General features: G+C 39.5%; 1 protein-coding gene across 11 annotated transcripts in view; it reads right to left on the minus strand.

Annotated features, from left to right (window-relative positions):
• The window catches only part of ERBIN (erbb2 interacting protein), a 122,729-nt gene that overhangs the window by 65,132 nt on the left and 34,909 nt on the right, over nt 1-22,688 (minus strand). For 6 of the 11 annotated variants that reach the window (XM_056324362.1, XM_056324373.1, XM_056324372.1 and 3 more), the window contains exon 1: nt 2,885-3,082. In XM_056324362.1, coding sequence (XP_056180337.1) covers nt 2,885-3,073 — 189 coding nt within the window. In that variant the 5' untranslated portion in view covers nt 3,074-3,082. Of the gene's footprint in view, nt 1-2,884; nt 3,083-11,562; nt 11,620-22,688 lie in introns of those variants that run through there. The other 5 variants (XM_056324368.1, XM_056324365.1, XM_056324367.1 and 2 more) reach the window with 1 other exon arrangement.

The raw sequence follows: 22,688 nt of genomic DNA on the forward strand, positions 1-22,688 counted from the left end.
AATGCAGCACAAATAATTGCCAAGTCCCTAAAGGAAAATGGGGAGGAGGGGAGTTTTACATGGTGTTGACTTTGTAGATGTTCCTTTTGTTGTTGTTCTTTTTTAATGTTTGCATATTCAGTGATTCAGTAGGCCATCATTACTGTTAGTAAACACCAGAAGTCATATAATTAAGGACTATTTTACTGCAGAACTTCAGTTTCTCCTGTACAGCAAAGGGAGAAGGAAAACTACAACTGCTACAGTTTCTACTTTTCAGCTCAAATGAACACCGTGGCAGCTGGGATAAACAGGGTACCTTTTCCAATGTGATTTAGCACACAAGATAAAAGCATTTCAAATGCCTTGTCACTCTTGAAAAACTGGGATTACATACCTTACACACAGCACTTTGTGTAAAGCAAAGTCCTTCTCTACCACCATCTTTCTCTCACTGCAGTTTGCTCATGCTGTGCCCTTGTCCAGTTAACTAAATGAAGGAGCTATACTATGAGAACTGATTCTTGAAGTGTGCTGGAATTCTGAGAAGACTGGAGGCAATTAAGGAGAAAAAAAAGAAAAAAGCAGCCACACACACTGACAGGCTATTTGAGCAACGAGGCTGACAAGACATCCCCAAACCAGTAGTGTGGTGGCATACAAAGGGCAGCAGACGGTAAAACAGGGATAAAAGCACACCACCAGGGACAAAAAGGAGAGGGGAAGATCGGGAATGTCTTAACCAGGCTTCAGAAAGCTGGAGACAGCCTAATAAGTACCGCACCCTTCATCTGAGATGGCTTAATTAGAAGCCTTTTTCAGTTAAAGGACTAAAAAGCTTGGGTGAGGGAAAAGGCATACTCAGCTTGAAACCCTGGCTCCAAATGGACTAGTATCACTTCAAATGTTACAGGCCTTCCCTTACAGGTACTCTGGATAGTTTTAAGATTACAATTTCTGTCAAATGATTAAATGAAACACTTTTACTATGTCTTCACTACTCCCAGATCTCTCTGCTTGTTTCCTTTACAGTATTTGAGTTTATATGTGTGTGGGGGTTGTTTTGAAAATGGAAAGGGTTGTAAAAAATGATGACCAAAATAACTTAAAAGGTGAAAAAAATGCTTAGTTTCTCAAAAATAAGCCTATAAGGATGACTTATTATAATGTACAAACACATTAACATGAAACAAGTGTAGACTATTACAGGTCCCTGCAGTTCAGCGAAGAAAAGCAAAAAGGAAAACTAATGTTCAAGCAGTCTTTTTAATTGCATGGATAATTTAATCTTTGACTAGACCAAGGCAAGCGGTAGACTGCCCACCTCAACTTACCTATGTATTAAAACTCGATTTCATATAGTAACTGGCTAATGAAATCAAATGGCATGTAACAAAAAAGTAAGACAAAATGACCTAGTCGCCTAAACAGTCTAAAACATCAACATGCATCCATTCATCACTTCAGTACAGTCTTTCTTATTCTTTTAATACTACTAAAAGGGATTTTTTAGAGAGAAAGAGAAAGGCTTAGTCCTTATGATTTGGGAAATAGGAATTTAATGGAAGAAGAGTGCAGAAAATGTCTTTTTTTTTTTTTCCCCCCTAAGAAAAGTGATTTATTCTGGTTTCTTAAGCATTTGATTTTACTCTTCTCCAATAAAAAATAAGAGTAATTAAGTTCTGAAATCATCTGAAAACACCCTCAATGGCTTACACAAAGTCTTTTAATGCAAACTACTAAAACCTAAAGTAACCAACTCTAGAATAAAGAAATATCTGCTTGGGAAGGGACAAAAATAAAATAGTGCAAGTTCTAAAAGATAACCAACTTTGACAAAATGTCTAGTTTTAAGTTACACATAACTAGTTCTATTCAACATCTACATAGAAATTTTCATTGATGGCTTCTCAGGAGCATTTAAGTTCAGATTTTCAAAACCACTCAGCTGGTTTAAGTCAGCTTTACTGGAATTCAGGGCTTCTGATAAAACAATTTCAGGACAGTAACTTGGCAGTTATTTCCTTAGTGGTTTCATTTATCTTTCAAAAAAATCTAACCAGCAAAACCCAAAGCGGTTATAGCAAACTTTCCAAAAATCTAACAAGAGCATTCTACAGTTGTCCTGCCTGACAGTAAAGATTTGCACACAATTGTGACAAAACAATTTTAAGTATTACATCTGTCATCTAAGTACTAAGTTTTTAATTCCACCACAATAAAATCTAGTAATGGAAACAAGTTTATTGCAATGACCACTTTCTACTTCTCAAAAGTCTCACTGGCAAAAATTTTCACTTTTCTCTAATATATGGCTAATTCAGCATGCAGTTTGTCTTCAGATTTCAGAACAAACAACGAATATTAATTTCTATAATAAAGATCTAATCAAAGTGGCATACCAGCTCTTTAGTTTTTGAATTTAAGTAATCTGAAGCACTTCAGAAAGTCTTGAGTCACATACTGAAGAAGAAAGCAGGACTTCAAGTGAATATATACTTTGGATTGTAGCTACATTTGCGGGCACAAGATCTGAAGACGTTAATCTTGCTTCTTCTAATATTCCTGTGTTATCACAGATTCAAAATAATGCCGCAGTTCATTGAATACAGTTAGTCAGTTTGAGCAGATACCACCACAGAAATAATGTAGCCAGCCTCTTCTACTATGTACCTCACTTGGGCTGGATCAGCTGCTTAAGCAGTTTCATCCCAATTCATATAGCAAACAAGTCAAACTGGAATGCAGGAACATTCCTTCTACCAGGGCTGCTTCTTCTCGGACCAACATTTACTTTAAAATATTTGGCAAACTGCAGCCTAAAAGCTGGATCGGGAAGCTAGACACCATCAGCTTCTGCAATGCTAATGAAGTAACAGAGTTAAAAGAAAACGACCCAACATACCTTTGGAAGCTCTTCAATCTGATTAGCATCTAAATAGAGTTCTTCCAAGGTCTTTTCAAAAGTAAAAATCTCCTTAGGCACCTGTTCCAGGCTGCAGTGAGAATAATCAAGCGTAGTGACTGTTTCCTCCTCTCCACGCAGACAGCGGCATGGCACCAGCCGCACAAACAAATTCCGCTTTGTTGTCATTTTCAGGCACTGCAAAACAGAAACTGGTCAACTGAAAAACCAAGACAACTTAATTACTCGGGGCAGCTTCTCAAACTTCCACTGCCTGCTATGTACTTGAAAGATGTGTCTACGTATCTGCATGTGTGTGTATACACATGTATGAGAGAGAGGCAGGAGAAAGTATCTCTTTTAAACTCAACAGATCTGTAGCAGCATTAAATGTGGTTAGAACACCTACAGATCCCAGAAGACGAAGCGAAAATTTAGCCTGTAATTTGTCACCTGCTAACACAACCTTACATTGCAGACAAGCAGAGAATATTGAAGCAGCAGTTACGAAGTGTCAATTGAGTTTTTACAACATAGCTTATCCCTACTTTTACAAAGGTTACTGAGATGATATTTTGCTAAATATAATAAAATCCACCCTCTACAGAGCAATAAAATGTAGCTATAGGAAAGCTAAATATTTTTTTTGGTGATGTGTGAGATTAAATTTAGTGTACCTAAATGAGGGATTTGAAATTAAAAGACAGAACACAACAGAAAGAACCAGCATTGTTTCTACCAGCTGTCCTATCTACAGTTTAAAAGGAAAGGTTTCCAAGTGCACAGATGAAGAAGTGACTTCTTTTGGCAACTCCATTCAGTTTGGAAAACTTCAGCATATTTTGCTGTGCACACTGAAACTAAGGAAACTCCACCTTGCTATGGAAACTCACCTTTCTTCCTTTAAACTCAATCATCACTACAACAATTCCCTCTGCTCTTGATGGCTTCTACAATATTCCTGCTCAGCAGGAGACAGCAAACCTAAACGGTGCAAACTGACTAGCTGATAGCTGATGGCATACACCAGCCATGTTCTGCCTCTCTTCTCAGCAAAAGCACAAGGTTAGGGCTCTTTCCTCTAACTAGCAATGATTTTTCACAAAATTCAGAAAAAACGATCTTCAAAATGTCACCTCAAGTTTCAAGTTTGGCTGGAATCAGATGACGGTCTTAAACAATTTTTCAGGAAGGACCAACATGCGCAGACAGACAACACTATCGTGTAAGCTTCATTTCCTCAGGAAATTGGTCTAAAAATACACACTTTTCCAAAACAGCACTGTGTATTTATTTTCTCGATCAAACTGCCAACACACCAAATTAAAATAGGCTTTTTTTTAATCTGCATTTGTTTTGGAATTGCAGAAATTGTATTTCAACTTCTGGATTTGTGACAGGAAACCTTCTTTTCCAAAGGCCAAAAAAGTCCTTCAGACACATTCAGCAGACTGCACTTCAACTTTCAGACAGTATGTTAGTAATACAGGAAGAAAATAAAATACCATGGTCACTACACTACATGAAGTCACAGGCTGTACAACCCCTCTTCCAACTAAAAAAAAAAATTCACGTACTTAGATTTTCCTCTATGAACAGCTAGCTTGCCAAGTACTTCACAGTATGTTTAATTTACACAACAGGTCAAGGGACTGCCATACATTAGTGTTTTCACTAAACAGAAGTCAGATTCTACATCTATTTATTAAAAAGACAGAAAAAACCTACATTAGAATAGCGGGATGTCAAGACTTCCTTTTTTAATAGTGCTTCCATGTTGCTAGGATTTTGTTACAATGTTGACTATCAGAACACTTCACGCTTCCCATAAAACTACAGCCAAGTTACTTAAAAAGTGATCTAAAAATACAAATATTTAACTGTGTTGCAATGCAAAGAGTTTAGAAACTGCGAATTCCACACTGGGGATTTCCACAGAATGGGAAAGTCCGCAAAAGAGACAGCATAACCTCCTTCTGCTTCTTCCGCTTCTTCCACAGGGACAGGCTCCAGCATGACATCCTCCTGCCACCCACAGTCAGATGCCAAAGATGCCATGGAAGCTGATATGCTCACTGGGTCAGAGCTACCCACACCTTCTCCAAGCCTCAGAGGCCACACGTGAAGACACAGGAGGAATTCCACAGCCAACATTTACCAACAAAAAAGCCTTTTGCAAAACTAATTAGTGTCTCACTTTGTTACTGTTTCAGAGATCTGCAGAGCTGTGGAAAGACACACAACTTCAGAAAGAAGCACCAACAGCAGTCTCTTCAAACAGGAGCATAAACAGAAGAACATATGCCTTGGGAACAACAGGGACTGTAAGCAAAGATTGTACATGTGAGCTGATTGCCACACATCTGGCAGGGGAAGGCACACCTACGTAAGACTAGCTACAGCCATAAGCAAGTTCACTTCGTCCAGTCATTTCATCTTCTGACAATTACACTTCAGTTTCCAGAATATTAAAAAGTTCACTACATGGTTCATATAAATAACAAAGTAAGGTACTGTTTTTCATTCAAAACCCTTAAAAAGAGCATACGTTATTACATTGTTTGTTCCCTCTTTTTCACAAAAATGTGAAATATGTGGCTGTTCTCTTCACATCTAGTCTTACTTGCTCAAGTCTCAAAAGTTTCTGGAGCAACAACACTCATGAGGCCTAACAATGCAAAACACCCATATCCACTTTTGCTAACTTACTCCTTTACTTTGCAAGGGAGATCTTGAGTTTTTGGGAGACAGTAGGGAGGAAGATCTTTTTAAAAGATTGCATGCATTCACAGCACTTAAACATGGATAAAGGCTGCAGGGGCACAGCCTGCCTCACCATGGGCTTCCCCACGGGCTGCAGGGGAATCTCTGCTCTGGCCCCTGGAGCACCTCCTGCCCTCCTTCTGCACTGCCCTGGGGGTCTGCAGGGTTGTTTCTCTCACACAGTCTCACTCCTCTTTCCTGGATGCTGTAGTGCAGCAGTTTTTTACTCTTTTCTTAAATATGTTATCACAGAGGTACTATCAAGATCACTGACTGACAGCTTTGGCCAGTAGTGGGTCCATCTCACAGCTGGCTGGAACTGGCTCCATCTGACATAGGGGCAGCTTCTGGCAGCTCCTCACAGACTGCCTACCTGCAGGCCCCCTGGTACCAAAACCTTACCACTACACCCAATCCAATCTATAAATGGCGAAACATTTTTACTGAATAACATTACTGGAAGCAGAAAAGCAAAGCATTCATTTGAAACACCATGACCAATGAAAGAAAGTAAGATCAGCAGCAAGCCTGGATACACACTAAGTATTAATCCAGAGGAGACAGCATCATCCAGTGAACCATCACTCCTTCCTGGAACTCTGCTGATTCCCTGCACAACCCCATCATCCAAGCTTCTGACAGCCCAAAAGCACCTGCAGATCTGCCAGAACCCCATGGGACACTTTTGTTTAACCACATGTCTACCCACGTTTCAATGAGCATTAAAAAATAAATCAAAACACCAAAAAAACCCTCACCACAATGTTAAAACACAGCCCCCAAGTATCACATTTCTCTGAAAACTCTGAACTCAGGCTTGTTGCAAGTAGAATTTAAGTTCACAGTATTTTGTTCCTAATCTCTGTTAACTTGCGCTAAAAGCAATCGTTTCACTGTACCATTAGTCCCTTAAATTTCCTGTCTGATGCTAACAGGATGTGACTGCTCATGCTCTAAGCTGGTGAAAGCACTTCCCCCCCATCCCCCCAAGGCTTTCAAAAGGGTGTTTACCAGTTACATCAGCAGCAAAGCTGAAAATGAAACCAGCTATGAGATGTTTATACAGAAAGGCATGAACAACTAGGCACAGAAGTATCTGCTCAGGCTCTCCACTGTCTATGAAGAAGTGCAGAACTATGGAGCTGAGGACATGTAAACACAAGAAAGGGAAACACTGGGTCAGGAAGCACATACCTAATATGTAACCTGACAAACAGAACAAGGCTGACAGAAGTCCCAACACACTCCTGTTAAAACAATGAATTATAGGGGGAGAAAAAGAAAAGAAAAAAACATTCATTAGAAATTTTACTTAATCCACTAAAAAAACCAAAGCACAGAAGAGTTGATTACTTCCTCTACATTAAAAAAATCAGTAGGAAATTAAGTGTATTATACTGGACATGAAAACATGAACCAGTCTGCCTTTGGAGATGTTAAACACTTTTCTACTCCTATAGCAGCAACACGCACTGCAAGACACAGGCTATTTGGCTTGCTCATGCAAGATGCTGTATTGTGAAAACTCACAGCACAATTTATATTAATCTCTTTTGGCTAACAGCAGCACTACTCCTCAAGAATTTGGGGAAACTGTAAACATCTTAGTAGTTCAGGGAATGCAAAACATCCTCAGCTCTTACAGTAAAGTAAGAACACCATTATCCTTCATTCTTTAATCTCAGAAATGACTTGGCACCTCTTGCTCATCAACAGATCACGTAAAGAAGCTGGCGGGCAGTGGTAAGGGCTGTTTCAGGCTTCTAAAATCAATCCAATCTTCTTGGATGGGACATGGCAAGGTCTTAACTTAACAGACAGCAACCAGCACCTTGCAAATCCCAACTTGGAACTTTGTTTCTCTGCAATTCTTTTCCTTGTGGTTTTAGGAGAGGAAAGTGTGACTCAAACCTGATGGGCACTGACAAGGAGCTGAAGCATGAAAAGACAGCACATACTGTGAAGAGACTGCCTCTTAAGTGCCGTGGTATTGTCTGGTTGAGGTGTGGAAACCTCGTTGGGCGACAATGCCAAGTTAAGGTATTATCACCTCCTCCTCCCTCTCATCCAAGCTATTTCTTTCTCTTCTAGAAAAAAAAAAAAAAATCGCAAAACTGGATCGGTTATGTCATTCATTTTACTGAATGAGACTGGCAGACACTCAGGTCAGTACAAACCAATGAACCGCAGTGCCGCACTCTGGGGGAGACAACAAGTGGTAGGAAATAACAGGGATTTTGGAACCATTTCACCATTTTAAATGTGAAGCTATAGTCTGAGCCTCCCCACTCCCAATACAAAAACAATGCTCAACTGCATCCATGGCTGGATGTCCTCATGCAGACAGGGAACACTGAAAAACACGCTGTACTTGCTCACATACAACATTCAGATCAAAAGAAATAAAAGGCATTACTCATGAAACAACAATGGTGAATGGTAACAGGAGGAGGAATATGTTAGTAAATACAGTAAATAATAAACAGTTGTTAAATGCAAAAATACGAAGGATGCTTGACACATCTTTTGAGAAAGAAATCCATTTTGCTTTTAGTGATTCAACAGCTGCTAGGATAGAAGCAAACCCAGTGATACTCTATTCCTAAGCCTGCTGAAATACAAAACTCAAAGCTGGTAACAAAACTCAAAGCTTCTCTCCAGGTTAAACTACTTTCTAAGCTCTCGATGCCTGTTTACAAAACCCACAAAGAAACAAAAGCGCACACACCCCCAAGGACCAAAGCAGCACAACAATTTCACACAACTTCCAGAAGAGCAATGCCAGGTATGAATTCTGGAGGTGTTTGGTTAAATTACCTGGGTTTTGTATTCTATGAAGTAAATACCAAGCAGATTTCAAATCACTACTTCTATTTTGTTTTGCATTAATTGTGTAAAGGATTTCTGAATATTTTAAGATCTGAAGTTCTTCATCAACTTATTTTATAAAGCCTCTTTACTTAGTTCTAATGGTGTTGATGGTATTAATAACTTATTCTTGGCTCAACACAGCATTCTCCTGCTTTACTGAAACTACATACTATCTAACCAGATATTTGTTGCAACAGTTATTTTCCAGCTTAGAAATTTAGCTAAACTGCCTATGCTAAAACAATCCTGAAGAGTTATTATGACAAGTAAACACACCACACACACACCCCCCGTAAGTGTATCAAAAGCAATATTTGGAATATTTATTTCTATTCATTTCTGTAACTGTAAAAAAGCACCAATACAGCAAAGCAGTCAGTACTTGGCCTTATCATGCCAAACCAGACTGATTTTGCGAAAACAATAAAGTATTTTTAAACAGAGAAAAGCAGCAAAATAACTCTTGGAAAATACCTACAAAACAAAATATTCTACTTCAAGTATAGCCTTTAAATGAAATGCAGTAATTGTTAACATTCTAATAATCCTAGACCACGGCAGTAAGGCACAGGTGTATGACAGTAGATCTATAATTTAAGGCAAAACTCATTACAGAAACGTCCTTAAGAAAAAAAAAGAATGAAAAAAAATTACAGGTAACATTTATGGTAAAAAAAATTTTAAAATGTCTATACAAAAGAAAATATCATAATTTTCTCTTATTTAAAATATTTATACTGACTTTAACACACACACCTCCTATCATTACACAACCATAGCCCCAGTAGTTGCAACTTCGATCACATACATTTCCTCTCGCTCTTTTACTGAGGCAGCCCTAGAAACTAACTTCCATCTGGACAGCCAGTCTATCCAAGTAAGTGCCACTATAACATTTCATCTGCAGAATGGTTTCTAATTGTATACCATTAACAATGCTGCTGAGATTACCATTAGATCTGAGCTTCATTTCTGATGTTCAACTTGATTGCATATTCTTTGGATACGTATTTGTAGTGTTACTAAGAAAACATTAAGAGGAATAAATTGAGTTTTAAAATCACTGTGCTTGAGACTCTCCTCCTCAAATCAGAAAAAGCCACATACATTATTCAAGGATATTTACTATGACAAATGGAATTTTGAAGGAAATTGCAGAAGCCCCTCAAACATTCATGGAATATTTTAAAACCAGCTTTTTTTAAAAAAAAAGCCATGATGATATTTCTGTATTTCAACACTGATGTTTTCAAATGGCTGAAGAATTCCTTTCCATTCTAGGACTGATAAGTTTGAGTTTGTGTGTCTGTCACTTTTAAGTTAATACATAGCGAGGAATATGAAATATTTATCCCAATAGGACACTGAAGTGAATTCCACCCCCCACTATCCATTGCATCCTGCCCTCCTCCCCCACCCCCCACCCCCAATAAAAAAAGTGGGGTACAATCACAGCTATTTGGTACAGCTAGCTGTACCAAGCTACTTCAGAACTGCTTTGTTTCCAGAATCCACTAATTTATACATTAAATAACTCCATTTTCTTTCACTGTTGCTGTGAAAAAGATCCATCAAAACAAACAGGACAAGTTCCTGACTTTCTATTCAAAGAAAACAATGAAAATTAAATACACAGAGCACCAGACTAAGAGATGGTAAGCCTCTGGAAGAGATATAAAACCATATTAAACTGCTTATGCTTCAGCTTTAGTCCTGTGAGGGATTATGTCTGGATCTACTGTATGAGTAAACGCTCTGTATCACATACTGTCAAAATTATTGAAGCAGAAAGGAAGAGATACTGTCTTAATTCTTCCAGTTAAAACAACACAGTCAAAAGAGATGAACCAGCATTGGGAAAGTGAAGGGAGGAGGCATCACTAGTCACTGGCCTATAGCAAGCAACAAACCTGAAGGAGCAGCAAGCACAGCTGAGGCAGTGCTGCAACAGCAGTTTCCTTGCTCAGTGGAGAATGTGAAAGCACACAGAGCCCACAGCCTTCCAGGCTACACAAAAGGCTGGAAAATGCGAACGTGTGCACATGCTTCTCTGTTCTTTATAGCAATACCAGATAAAATACGCAGAAGATTTTGTATGTTTTAAACTGATATTTTATATCAAGTCTCTAAATTACAGTCACTCAAGTGTTCATATTTATTAGCATTTCCACAATCAGAGCAACACAGTAAAATCAGAACAGATGGAAGCGGCTGTCATATGTTGTTGGGTGGTGGTTTTTTGTGGAGGGGATACACAATAACGACTCCTCCACAGAAATTCAGAGAGAAGTTCTGAAGACAAAATATTCTATTTGACATTCTTTCTATTCATGAGCAATACATGCTTCTAGAAATCCTTACAATACGAGGCAAAAGGAACTCAGTGCCATCTGCACTGGCATCATTTAATAAAGAAAAAAGCTGATTCTCAACATATATTGCTTTTCCATAAAGCTTTGAATAGAAAATTGAACTTTACTAAGCTTCATGTTCTTAAGTATGGTCTCTAGCTAAAGGAAGTTGGTACAGCAGTAAGAGAAATGATGATGCGATGTTCGCCTAGGCTTTAGGATCAGCAAACCAGAAAGACAGACAGCAAGAGGCCCAACAAGCACTCAAAGCATTTTTTCAAGCATCTTTTTTCTCCAGGCTTTTCTAAACTTGCTTATCTTTCCAGAGAACTAAAAAAAATAATTTATAAAAACAGTATAAAAGCTAAAGCTTCACAAGCTAAAACTTTTAATAATGGACATCAAGACATAAAACAGAATTATCTTCCTGCAACTTAGTTTTCCATATATTACCCTTTCTATATATGCACACAATGCCATATAAATACATATCATTCATTTGGCTCTTCCATTCATTTGCCACTTCAACAGATATTTATAACTAAAAATAACTGCCTTCAGAATAACATGAAGATGATGCAGAATAAAATTTTAGTGCTTTGGAGGTGATTATTACAACATATGAACAAAGAAGATAATTTCTATTTTAATATATTGTGCATCTGATCCAGAGGAAAGAAATAACGTACTTACCACTGTGTTACTTTTTTCTCCCTGCTGCTTCTTCCCTGAGCTTTCAAAGCCAACATTCTGTTTAAGACAAAGGTACAAAAGTTTTAGTCAACACTGTCCCTACTAGGTAATAACAAATCGATATTTCATTGTACTGGATATTTATTTTGCTTTCAGAGTTTTGGGTTTGTTTTTTAAACAGAGAACACAAATGTGTTTCTACATGTGTATGAAGATATCAGAGAACTTGCAAGACTTAAGACAGTAGAACTTGGATATATACTTTTGGGGGAGATTGTTCTGTGCACATAACATAGTACAAAACATTGCTTTCATCCTGATTTAAATTTTATAGCATTCTGTCTACAAAGTTATTTCACTTCTACTCCATTTTTAATTGCTGTATTAAATCTCTTGTATTGGACATCTCTTACATGCAATTCTGAAGAAAAGAAAAAATGCATCTGAAAAACAGAACACGGAAAGAGCATGCTTCTGTTTTATTAACTTTAGGACTTTTTTAGAAAGTTGCAACACATTTAATACAGCATTATGAGATCACTGACGCCATCTTCACTGAAGTAGAAAAATTTGAAACAAACAAAAACATCCAGTGCATTCAATTGAACACATTCAGAGTTACCGGCTGGATCTATAGAAAGGATAAATCTTGTCTCCAACAAAGACAGAAACAGAACATATCTTCAGAGGGATTAAACATTACTATGGTCAGACAGATCATCTAACTGAGTATGAAGTCATGTAGAACAGCTGAGTCTGTGAAAATTGTTCCAGGAGGAACGAAAACCCCTTGGTCTGGGGCAAGAAACAAGCAGCAGTACAATTACAGAACAATGACCTCCTTCGGCAGTCAGGATTGCCACACCAGGACTGGGCTACAACCACCTTTCACATGCTACATGTTATGTTTCCTCATTCAGGAGTCACTGGTGCTAGCTTCTGCATTTGTACCAAACAGACTCCAATGCACTAACCTGCATAAATCTGTTCATTTATTCTCAACAGAAGGACAACATGGGCATGTGAACAGCACGGGGAAGTAATATAGCTAAAGGTAACATTAAAGCCCCAGGTCTTTCAAGTTTCCTACTGAAAAAGAGACTCTTCTGAGTTTAGTCAGCCTCAGAAATACAAATCAGCAGTGCTCAAGATAACTGAAAAGACAAAAATCAAGACAGCAAGGATCAAACCAGATTCTGAAACCTGGGGTCTTAAGATACAGTCTGTCAAACTGCCATGGCTGCATGCTTCTTTCCTTTCCCATAGCACTTCTAAACTATTTAGTTTTTACAAAAGCTATTCAGAGGCACTGTACACAAGCTCCCGAACAGAAGAAATGCAGGTTTGCAATAGCTCTGCTAGGATAAACAGAATTAATCCAGAGAACACGATAGCACAAGGCTAGATCTGACGACAGGGCAGTCAGATGACTGTGCCTCTGAAAGAAAAAGGCGTAAGGTCCAGACTTAGGAGGCAGAGTATTCAGACTAGAAAAATGATCAAAGACACAGCTAGCCCCACAATCATCACAAAAACAATGAACAAAAAGGGATTACTCTTGCATCATTTCCTGACACCTGTTAGGCTGCCTCTGTTGAAATGCCCAAAAGAATAAAATCCAGTGGTAGGGAGCCACTACAAAATAATGAACTGTTTGCAGACTTCCAAACGAAGCACAAGGAACTTATGTGATCCAAATCATCCAAAGGAGGTAATACAGCAGGTGGGATGTGTGCGCATGGGGGCAGGAATACACACCACCACCTGGATACTGCAGGTCACTCTGCTTCGGAGATTAAACAGCTATACATTGAACAACAGACAGCAGTTACAGAATCAGACAACAACAATGGACTCACTGCAACCAATATTACCTTAACGTCACCCAAAACTGTGACACTAACCTTAACCTGTATTAGAAGAGAACAGTCAAGAGTATGCTCCAACTACAACTGTAAGCACTGATGAGTCTCCAATAGTGTGAACCCCCCAGGCTGCCACACATCCATCATACTGCCAGGTCCAGTTTGCATGAAAGCACAACAAACTCTCAAAGAAAACAGACGTGGGTATTTGGAGGAGCTCAAGGTAACCAGGCACCAGGACCTTGACTAGCTTGGATCACCACTTCCCTACTTGTTTTGCAGAAATGGTAACAGGTGCTTTAGATGACTAGTGATAAATTACCCTCAGGGTAAAAATACCTAATGAAATCTCATTTACCCCACTCTAGCACAGGCTATCAAATATGTCAGACTGAGTCTCCATATCTGTCAGGTTCCTCCAACCAAAAAGGCACAGCAGAAGACTCCTAGCACTCAGCTTGAAGTATGGGGAGTACTTGGGGCAAACTATTACGTGTGCTCATCCTGTTCTTACTCTTCCTTGGGTATAACCAACTGCTGCTAGAAAATGCTTGCCAGATGGACTGCCAGTCTGCTCCAGTACTGCTGTTCTGATCACTTCGCTGTGCCCTGGAGGCTGCTCACATCTCCCAGTACTTCAGTTCCAGCTTACTGGTTTTAGCCTACAGCAGGTGGAAGCAAGGACAGGTAGCCTCAGAAGAATACAGAGAAATAGTCCAAGCAGCCAAGGATCAGGTTAGGAAAACTAAAGCCCTGACAGAATTAAGTCTGGCCAGGGACCTCAAGGGCAACAAGAAATGCTTCTACAGGTACGCTGGTGATAAAAGGAGGACTGAGGAAAATGTGGGCCCTCTCTGGAAGGAAATGGGAGATCTGGTTACCTGCAATAGGAAGCAGGCTGAGGTTCTCAATGATTTTTTTGCCCCAGCCTTCATTGGCAAGTGCTCCAGCCACACCACGCAAGTTGCAGAAGGCTAAGGCAGGGACTGGGAGAATGAAGAACCACACACTGCAGGAAATGATCAAGTCTGAGACCATCTAAGGAAGCTGAAGGTGCACAAGTCCACGGGGCCTGATGAGATATATCTGCAGGTCCTAAGGGAACTGGCAGATTAAGTGGCTAAGCCACTCCCCATCACAATTGAAAAGCCATGGCAGTGTGGTGAAGTTCTTAGTGACTGGAAAAGGGGAAACAAAACCCTCATTTATAAAAGAATGGAAAAAAGGAAAATCCAGGGAACTGGCAAGATCAGGAGCAGATCCTCCTGGAAACTGTGCTAAGGCACATGGAAAATAACAAGGTGACTGGGTACAGCCAACATGGCTTGACTAAGGGCAGGTTGTGCCTGACAAATCTGGAATCTGGTTGCCTTCTATGATGGGGCTACAGTGTTGGTGGATGAGGAAGGAACAAATTATGTCATCTGCCTAGACTTGTGCAAAGCTTTTGACGCTGTCCCACGTGACATCCTTGTCTCTAAACTGGAAAGACATGGATTTGATGGATGGACCACTTGGTGGAAAAGAAATTGGCTGTACGGTCACACTCAAAGAGTTGTGGTCAATGGCTCAATGTCAAGTGTTGGCTGGTGACAAGTGGCATCCCTCAGGGGTCCATACTGGCACTGACACTGTTCAACATATTTGTGACACAGAGTGGGACTGGGTGCACCCTCAGCAAGTTTGCTAATGACATCAAGCTGTGTGGTGCAGCCAACATGCTGGATGGAAAGGATGCCATCCAAATGGACCTTGACAGGCTTGAGAGGTGGCCCCAAGCAAATCTCATAAAGTTCAACAAGGCCAGCTACAAGGTCTGGTACATGTGTTGGGGCAATCCCAAGCACAAATACAGGCTGGGCAAAGAACAGGTTGAGAGCAGCCCTGAGGAGAAAGACTTGGGGGTGCTGGTGGATGAAAAGCTCAACATGGCCCAACAATGCGCATCATCGAAAGAAGCATGGCCAGCAGGTTAAGGGAGGTGACCGTGCCACTTTACTCTTGTGAGACCCCACCTGGAACACTGCGTTCAGCTCTGGGGTCCCCAACACAAGAAAGGCACAGATCTGTTGGAGCAAGTCCAGAGGAGGACCACAAAGATGATCAGAGGGCTGGAGCCCTCCTCCTATGACCACAGGCTGAGCGAGTTGGAGTTGCTCAGCCTGGAGAAGAGAAGGCTCCGAGAAGAACTTATAGCAGCCCTCCAGCACCTAAAGGGGGCCTACAAGAAAGCCGGAGAGGGATTTTTTATAAGAGCATGTGCTGATGGGACAAGGGGTAATGGTTCTAAACTGAAAGAGAGTAAATTTAGATTAGATGTTAGGAAGACATTCGTTACTGTGAGGATGGCGAGACACTGGAACAGGTTGCCCAGAGAAGCTGTGGATGCCCCATCCCTGGCAGTGCTCAAGGCCAGGCTGGATGGGGCTTGGAGCAACCTGGGCTAGTGGAAGGTGTCCCTGCCCATGGCAGGGGGGCTGGAACTAGATGATCTTTAAGGTCCCTTCCAACCCAAACCATTCTACGACAACCATATGATTTTCAATGAGTGAGGCCTACAATTGACTCAAACACCTTTCTTACTAGAATTTTCACACAAATACATTTCACCTCAAGTCCTTGTCATTTTTTCAATGCTTATTGGAGGACTTCGAACAGATATTGATGCACCCAGAACACTAGTAGCAAAGTTTCACACAACAGATCAGGAAATACGATTATATTCATCTTACTGAAGTGACAATGAAGAACCTCCAAGCATTTCTTACTTTCCCTGGTCTGTTGGGGTTTTTTTTTTGTTTTTTTTAAAAAAAAAAATCAAAAAAGGAAAGAAAAAGGAGGGTGGGGGAATCACAATACTTATACTTTTTATGTTGGAAATCAGTATCCTAAAAATTGCTTGCTTCAGAGACATTTCAGGCAGCCCTCTGCCTACAACAACCTCCATACAGTGAATTCTTTATGTCATTCCAGGAAAGCGTTGCAGAAGCTGTGTTACTTATGCTTGCCCTTAAACATCCACTCACATTCAGTGAGAAACTATGTTTTCCTAAAAAGACTTCAGAATTATCGAGATTGCCCATAGCAGAGACACACATTAAGCAAAAAGAGATCCCATGCTGCAGCACTAAAACCCATCTTGTAAAAGCAAGAATGATTTTAGGGCAATGAGATTAGCTATATTTTTTTCTTTTTGAAACAGAGACCAGGAAGATGAGGGGTTCTGAAACAAACCAAGGAAGTACAACTGTAATGCACAATCAGTATCACTGTCCTCAATGAAGCAGGTTTTGCCTGCACAATGATACTTAATAAAAATATTCTGTTTATGGGTGTCAGGGAGGTGTATACAGACACACATAATCATTTCACACACAACAATAATAAAGAAGTTCACTGACAGTGATTATTTGCACGATTCTTACTCAATCACAGCCTGCCACATAGGTGAGAAATGCCTGCCTTACAGTAAGCTAGATTTGAAAAAAAGAGTAACATATGATTTTGATTAAGCAAATGAAAGATAAACACAGCTGGAAAAATATTTGTCTTTAGATAGCCTACCTTTTGAAATCAAACAGACATTCTGCACAAAGTAGGAAGGTCTGCAGACCACAGAAAGTTTAGTCAAGCTTGGATTCCCACACTGGGGAACCGGGAGGGGTGGGAGGGGAGGACCAGGGAGATACAGAGGATTCAGAGACCATTCTCAAGCAAGAATGCATTTTGTTTTCCCTGGAAGCAGATCCTGTCACCCTCTCTCAGTTTAGTCACTCATTAGTTCGGTGTCTGAATGAAAAAACGAAGTCAGACATTTAGAGTGAAGAAAAGAAACAATCTCTGCTGCGTGGATTGTCTCATTGACAAAAACCTGGCAAGTTTCAGGAGCAGCACTATCTTTACACTGATCTTGGGTGGACAAGTCTAAAATGTCAATTATGATACACGACCTTAAGTGGCATGAGACTGACCTACTTGAGGATTTGTACCTCCTAGTGCCAATGCTGTTACAGCTGCTGACAACCAGAACCCTTCAACACAGGAAGAGGACAGCTGATGGAGCATTCCCAGTGAGCACATGGAAGATTCACATTCACTTCCAGCATGCCCCAGAATAGCCTGTATTTGGCAACACTGTTGATATACTGCAGGGGACACACAGTCGCGAAGTGTTCTGCCAAGGGATATGGGTATGCCTATCAGCAACAGTGGAATGGAAAAGGCACTGTTATAAGTCTCTGCCTGGCTAACTTAGTATCAAAATATAATTCGTATAGCAAGAGTTGCATTGTTTTGCCAGAGGATCTACTGTTCTATTGGAGATATCTCTAATTATCTTAAAATTGAATGAAATGTCCAGTGAAGTGAAATCTTGTTCATTATTTTCAATACCGTAACAGCACTTTTGGACAAGAGAGTTAAGGAAATACATTAATACCTGCACATATGCAGATAAATCAGAGCTGCTGAATTTTGTTGTCGACTGCTTTCCCTCAGGGAAGCTGGTCAAAGAAGGATCTCCAAGACATAAATGAAGATTTCAAATTTTACCTCTGTTTTTTAAAAGAAACTATTTCCATATTATTTCTCTCACCTGTGTGGATATAGCTGCAAAAACTATCACTGCGTAAGTGTTCTGAGTGCAAAGTGCAGTTTTGCAACAAAATAAACATACCTAAATTTAGAAAACCTGCCTGGGCTACAACATCCTCCTTTACAGTAGTGCAAATAGTGCAGAAGTGACCAGTAAGGCTGAGTTTGATTTCATCAGTGGAAAATGGCTATAATGCAGAGGCATCAGATGGGAGGAGTTTCTCAACTCTTAAAACTGCAAGGAGTCATTTATGAATTGAGATGCCTTGTTTCTCAAAGCATCAGCCTCAGCACATATGCTCTGAAAAGTTCTTCTGTAATAAGAATGAACTATAAGGTTGCTATTAAGCATAAACAATTATATCTACAACACCATCAGAAGACCCAGCTGTTGCAGATAAGCAATCATGCCACTACTTTTAATTATCTTTAAACCCAATATTCCCCCTAAAAGCAGCAAGATACATTATTTTCCACTGTCTGCCCCAAGTGATTAGGACTGCAGAATGATGGTGGTTGGAATGACTCTCCAGGTCATATGGTCCAACCCACCAACACCACTACCAAATTAGGGCCAACTTCAACATTAGACCCAACAAAGTCAAAAGCTACTTTTCAGTTAAGGTCAATGTCAGTATGTGCAAAAGGAAGCATGTCAGTTGGCTTATTTGGAAACATTTCCAGGGGAGAAAGTTGAAATTTAGTGCTCTTCATGAACGATGGAGATAATTTTGCTAGAGCAGAGGCACAGAAACAAGTTATCTAGTCTACATAATTGCTATTTGAGGTATTCTTTTTCCAAGTCTTACTAAAGCAGCTGAACAATCCAACACTGATTCAATCATTCATGAATTCATGATATACAATGCTTCATCTCACAGTATTCCCAGTATCCTTTCCTACTGTGAAAATAAAAGTATCAGGAAAATCCCTTTATAGAACCAAGATGGCTTATAGCAATAGACAGAAATTAAACTAGAGAAATCACTATTTAATTGGAAATTATTTCTATTTTACAGGAGGTAACAAATACATTCACTAAAGTAGTTCCAGTGTCCACAGACTTGCAAATTATTAAGTTTTTAAAACCAATGTTGCTTTGCAGAACAGTAAATATGAGGATTAAATAGTTACTGTATACTGTTGCTAATAATTCTGCTTAAGACTTTACTTATGTTCACTGGCTCTGTTACTGTGATGCCATTGCGTAAGGTCAAACAACCAGAGACCAAGCCAGGAATGAAAACGTAGAAAAGCAAAACACAATAATGATTTTATACTCCAAACTTAACCAAACCTAGAAATTAAAAATTTTAGGAAGGTTTTAAAACCAAGTATTTGAAATACTAGTATACCCGGCATCCTTGAACACATCCTTGAACAAGCACGTTTAGTGATCTGTTTCTTGTCTCTGAAGTACACATACAGCAGCATCTGAACTTTAAAACCATGCAGAACAGAAAACTACCTGAGGTCTTCAGTCGAGGAGACATGGCTTCCTGGACCACCAAACCAGGACACTTCGGCACAGCAATAGTCTGCATTCCATGCACTGTCACAATATCTTACCTAGTTACCTTTCTCTCAGAGATGTTTGTGCTGACTCACTGACCAGAACTGAGTAGCTGTGCCAAGCTACACACCAAGGTCTAGTTAACCATGGGGAAGCTTTGTTGTTAGTGGTAACACAAAGAATCCAACTTGACTCAATCTAGGAATTAAAAAGAAAAAGCAAATAACTCCCCTATTATTTGTAAGTTATGACAACTCTCATCCAAGCTTCAGCCATTTCCAAGATTCCCACTGCTGCTACAGAATTCACAACTTCAGAGGGGACTGACTGGAAATACCTGTGTCACATCAGGAGGCCAATTAGCACCATAAACAATGTGATGTGAGCACTCAGGATAACAAGACAGCAAACCCATTATAAAACTATTTAGATCTGGTGTGCTCACCCTTTGCTCCTATGCAATCCCGTTCCTTTTTACCCTTTTCCCCCCCATCCATTCTTAAAGAGTTTCCCATCAGCACATGGATCCTAGGTCAGAACTTTTTCAGGCCTATTATTGTTAGTCACAGCAAATGTGCTCAGACCTCAGCCTTCTTTCACAGAAGCACAAGACAGACTGGTGATGGGAAAGAGGAGGAATGTGAAAGGTTTGGGAAACAAATGACTAAGCGAATAAGAATACTTAAGAGATGGAATATACCAATTTAACCAGTAGTAAGGTTTGTAATTAAAATCATGAAACAGTCACACACACAAAAGCACACCAGAATATATAGCCCCATTTCTAGAAAGGACACATTTGACTAAATTAAATAGGTGGTTAACTTGTGTGATGCTATTGTCATGACCCTTATGTCCTTTTCCCTACTGCCATTTGTCACTTAAACCATTTTCCCTCCTCTACTTCATCACACCCACTTCTTTTTTTAGACATTGAAATACTTCAGGGAGGGACATACCCAATTTTATTTGCACGGTACTTAAAAAATACGGCATCATGTCTTACAGGGACCATAGGTGTGTATAAAATACTGGTGGCACCCAACACCCACACTTCTGTAAGCAAGGAGTGATCGGCTAAATGTGGCATTAAATAGACGTCGACTCACTAATACAGATAAACCCTTAACTACTTAGTATGAGGAAGACAGAAGTGATCTACATACTGAAGTAAGTATGACTACCAAGCATGAAAGAAAGAGAAAGCACAGGAAATAAGAACCTTTGGCAAAGATTTTGGGCACAATATTTAACTGTATACTGAATTTTCAAATAGCAATTTGTGAAACTTTATCGGACAAGTCCCAGGATGAGTCACCCATCTGAAAAACCCCAAGATTGTCACAGAGTGTGGACTCCAGTCCTAAAATACAAATGACCTGATACTCAAGTCCTCTTGGACAACATTAAGTATAGGTTTCCAACACCCCAGATGAACAGCCTATTACTTATATCCCATTAATAAGAACAATAAAGGTGGTATCTTCTCTCCATTTAAAACCTAGGCAGGCAGATACACTCCTGATATACCATGGCAGACATTTTGTCAGTTATGGCACAGCTTATGCACAAAACTGAATCCTAGAGCTGCATCACATTATTAAAATACAGAAAGCTGTGGATACATGCTGCAGCAGAAACCTAGGCACAGACAGAAATCAGAGTGCAAATTCTGGAGATTCTGTGAATGTTTGCGGCACTCTGAATGCATGGATTTGTCTTGTGTCTGTGGCTTTTTATTGCTACCGACTAGTTCAAGAGATTCTGCAACCACAGTCTGAGCTGCTAACCAGCTGAAGTTTTATATTTGAATTAATCAAATTATACATAAAATACTAAATTGTTAGAACCAGTAACCACCTAGTAGTTGTCTGAAATAGGCTAGAAAATTGGTATTAGGAACTGGATGAATCTTCTAGATTTCCCATATTTTAGAAACACAATTTTATAACACAATGGAGAGTTCAAATTAAAATTGTTTCAAAACCAGCAGAAACTAACAGCAAACAATTGCTCTAATTGTATACTTAATTATAGATCTCATTCTACCAGCCAAGTCATTGTTAAGGTATGTAAACTCCTGAGTTCCCTTTCCTTCCAGGGCAAGGGTAAGCAGTGCTAGTCAAGCAATGCTTAAATCTGTTTTTAGTTGTCATTTTCCCCCAACATGTGTACAGGCATAACTTTCTAATTAACAATTGCTATTATGAACTTTTTACTTCCTTCTGCATTTATTTTGTTCCTCACTGCTATACAGAGTTGAATTAGGAGACATCACTGACCAGTTTGATTACAGATACAATTAGCAATCTGAGAATTTGCTTGTGAAATTGCTAAACATTCACAGCTACGAATGAAATTAACCTCAGCTATGCTCTTAACATACCAAAAGATACACAATATTAGGGTGTTATTGATCGTTTGAATGCATTTAAAGAAAAAAAAAAAAAGAACTCAGTACTTTTTATAGTTTCAACTGCCGATCATTGTGTACATCAACTATCATAACACTGTATCATTAACTCACCCCATACAAACATTATAAAGATCAATTCTTTAATGTCTTGAATGTTCTTTATAACCAATAACAAAGGAAGATATTAGGAGAAATAATCAGGAATTAGACAGTGTGGAGGAGGAACAAAGCAGAATTAGTTGCCAATTTTTAAAAATGCACTGATCTGAAACAGTGACATACTCAAGGCAAGTACTAAGTGTCTCAAGTGTCCGGTATTAAAACTTTTTAGTAAGCTATGAACAATTGAACAGGTGTCTTACTGGAAATTGAAGTTTCCTGTTTGAATCGATACTAAATTTGTAACTAACCACAACAGCTACTGATTGTGACTAAACACATACAACATCAAACCAAAATGTATTTTTACTCTGTTACACTTCACACAGGCATGCGCCATCTGCCACTGAAGTATGATCCGCTTCTCCATGACATTATCACATTACTCCTGAAAAGACTAATGTTGCTGCTTAATCTCACAGTTTAGGCCAATTTCTAAACACTAAGCCTTGGCTTTCTGTCAGATCTCCTCACTATGAGGATCAATGACGAAGGAGCAGATTGACACCTTTTACCATATAACTTAAAGCTACCAAAACCCCTGTTGCAAGCTAACTGACACCCATAAATACTATTCTAG

This window comes from Falco biarmicus, chromosome Z, assembly GCF_023638135.1.
Source record: "Falco biarmicus isolate bFalBia1 chromosome Z, bFalBia1.pri, whole genome shotgun sequence".
NCBI classification, from domain to species: Eukaryota; Metazoa; Chordata; class Aves; order Falconiformes; family Falconidae; genus Falco; species Falco biarmicus.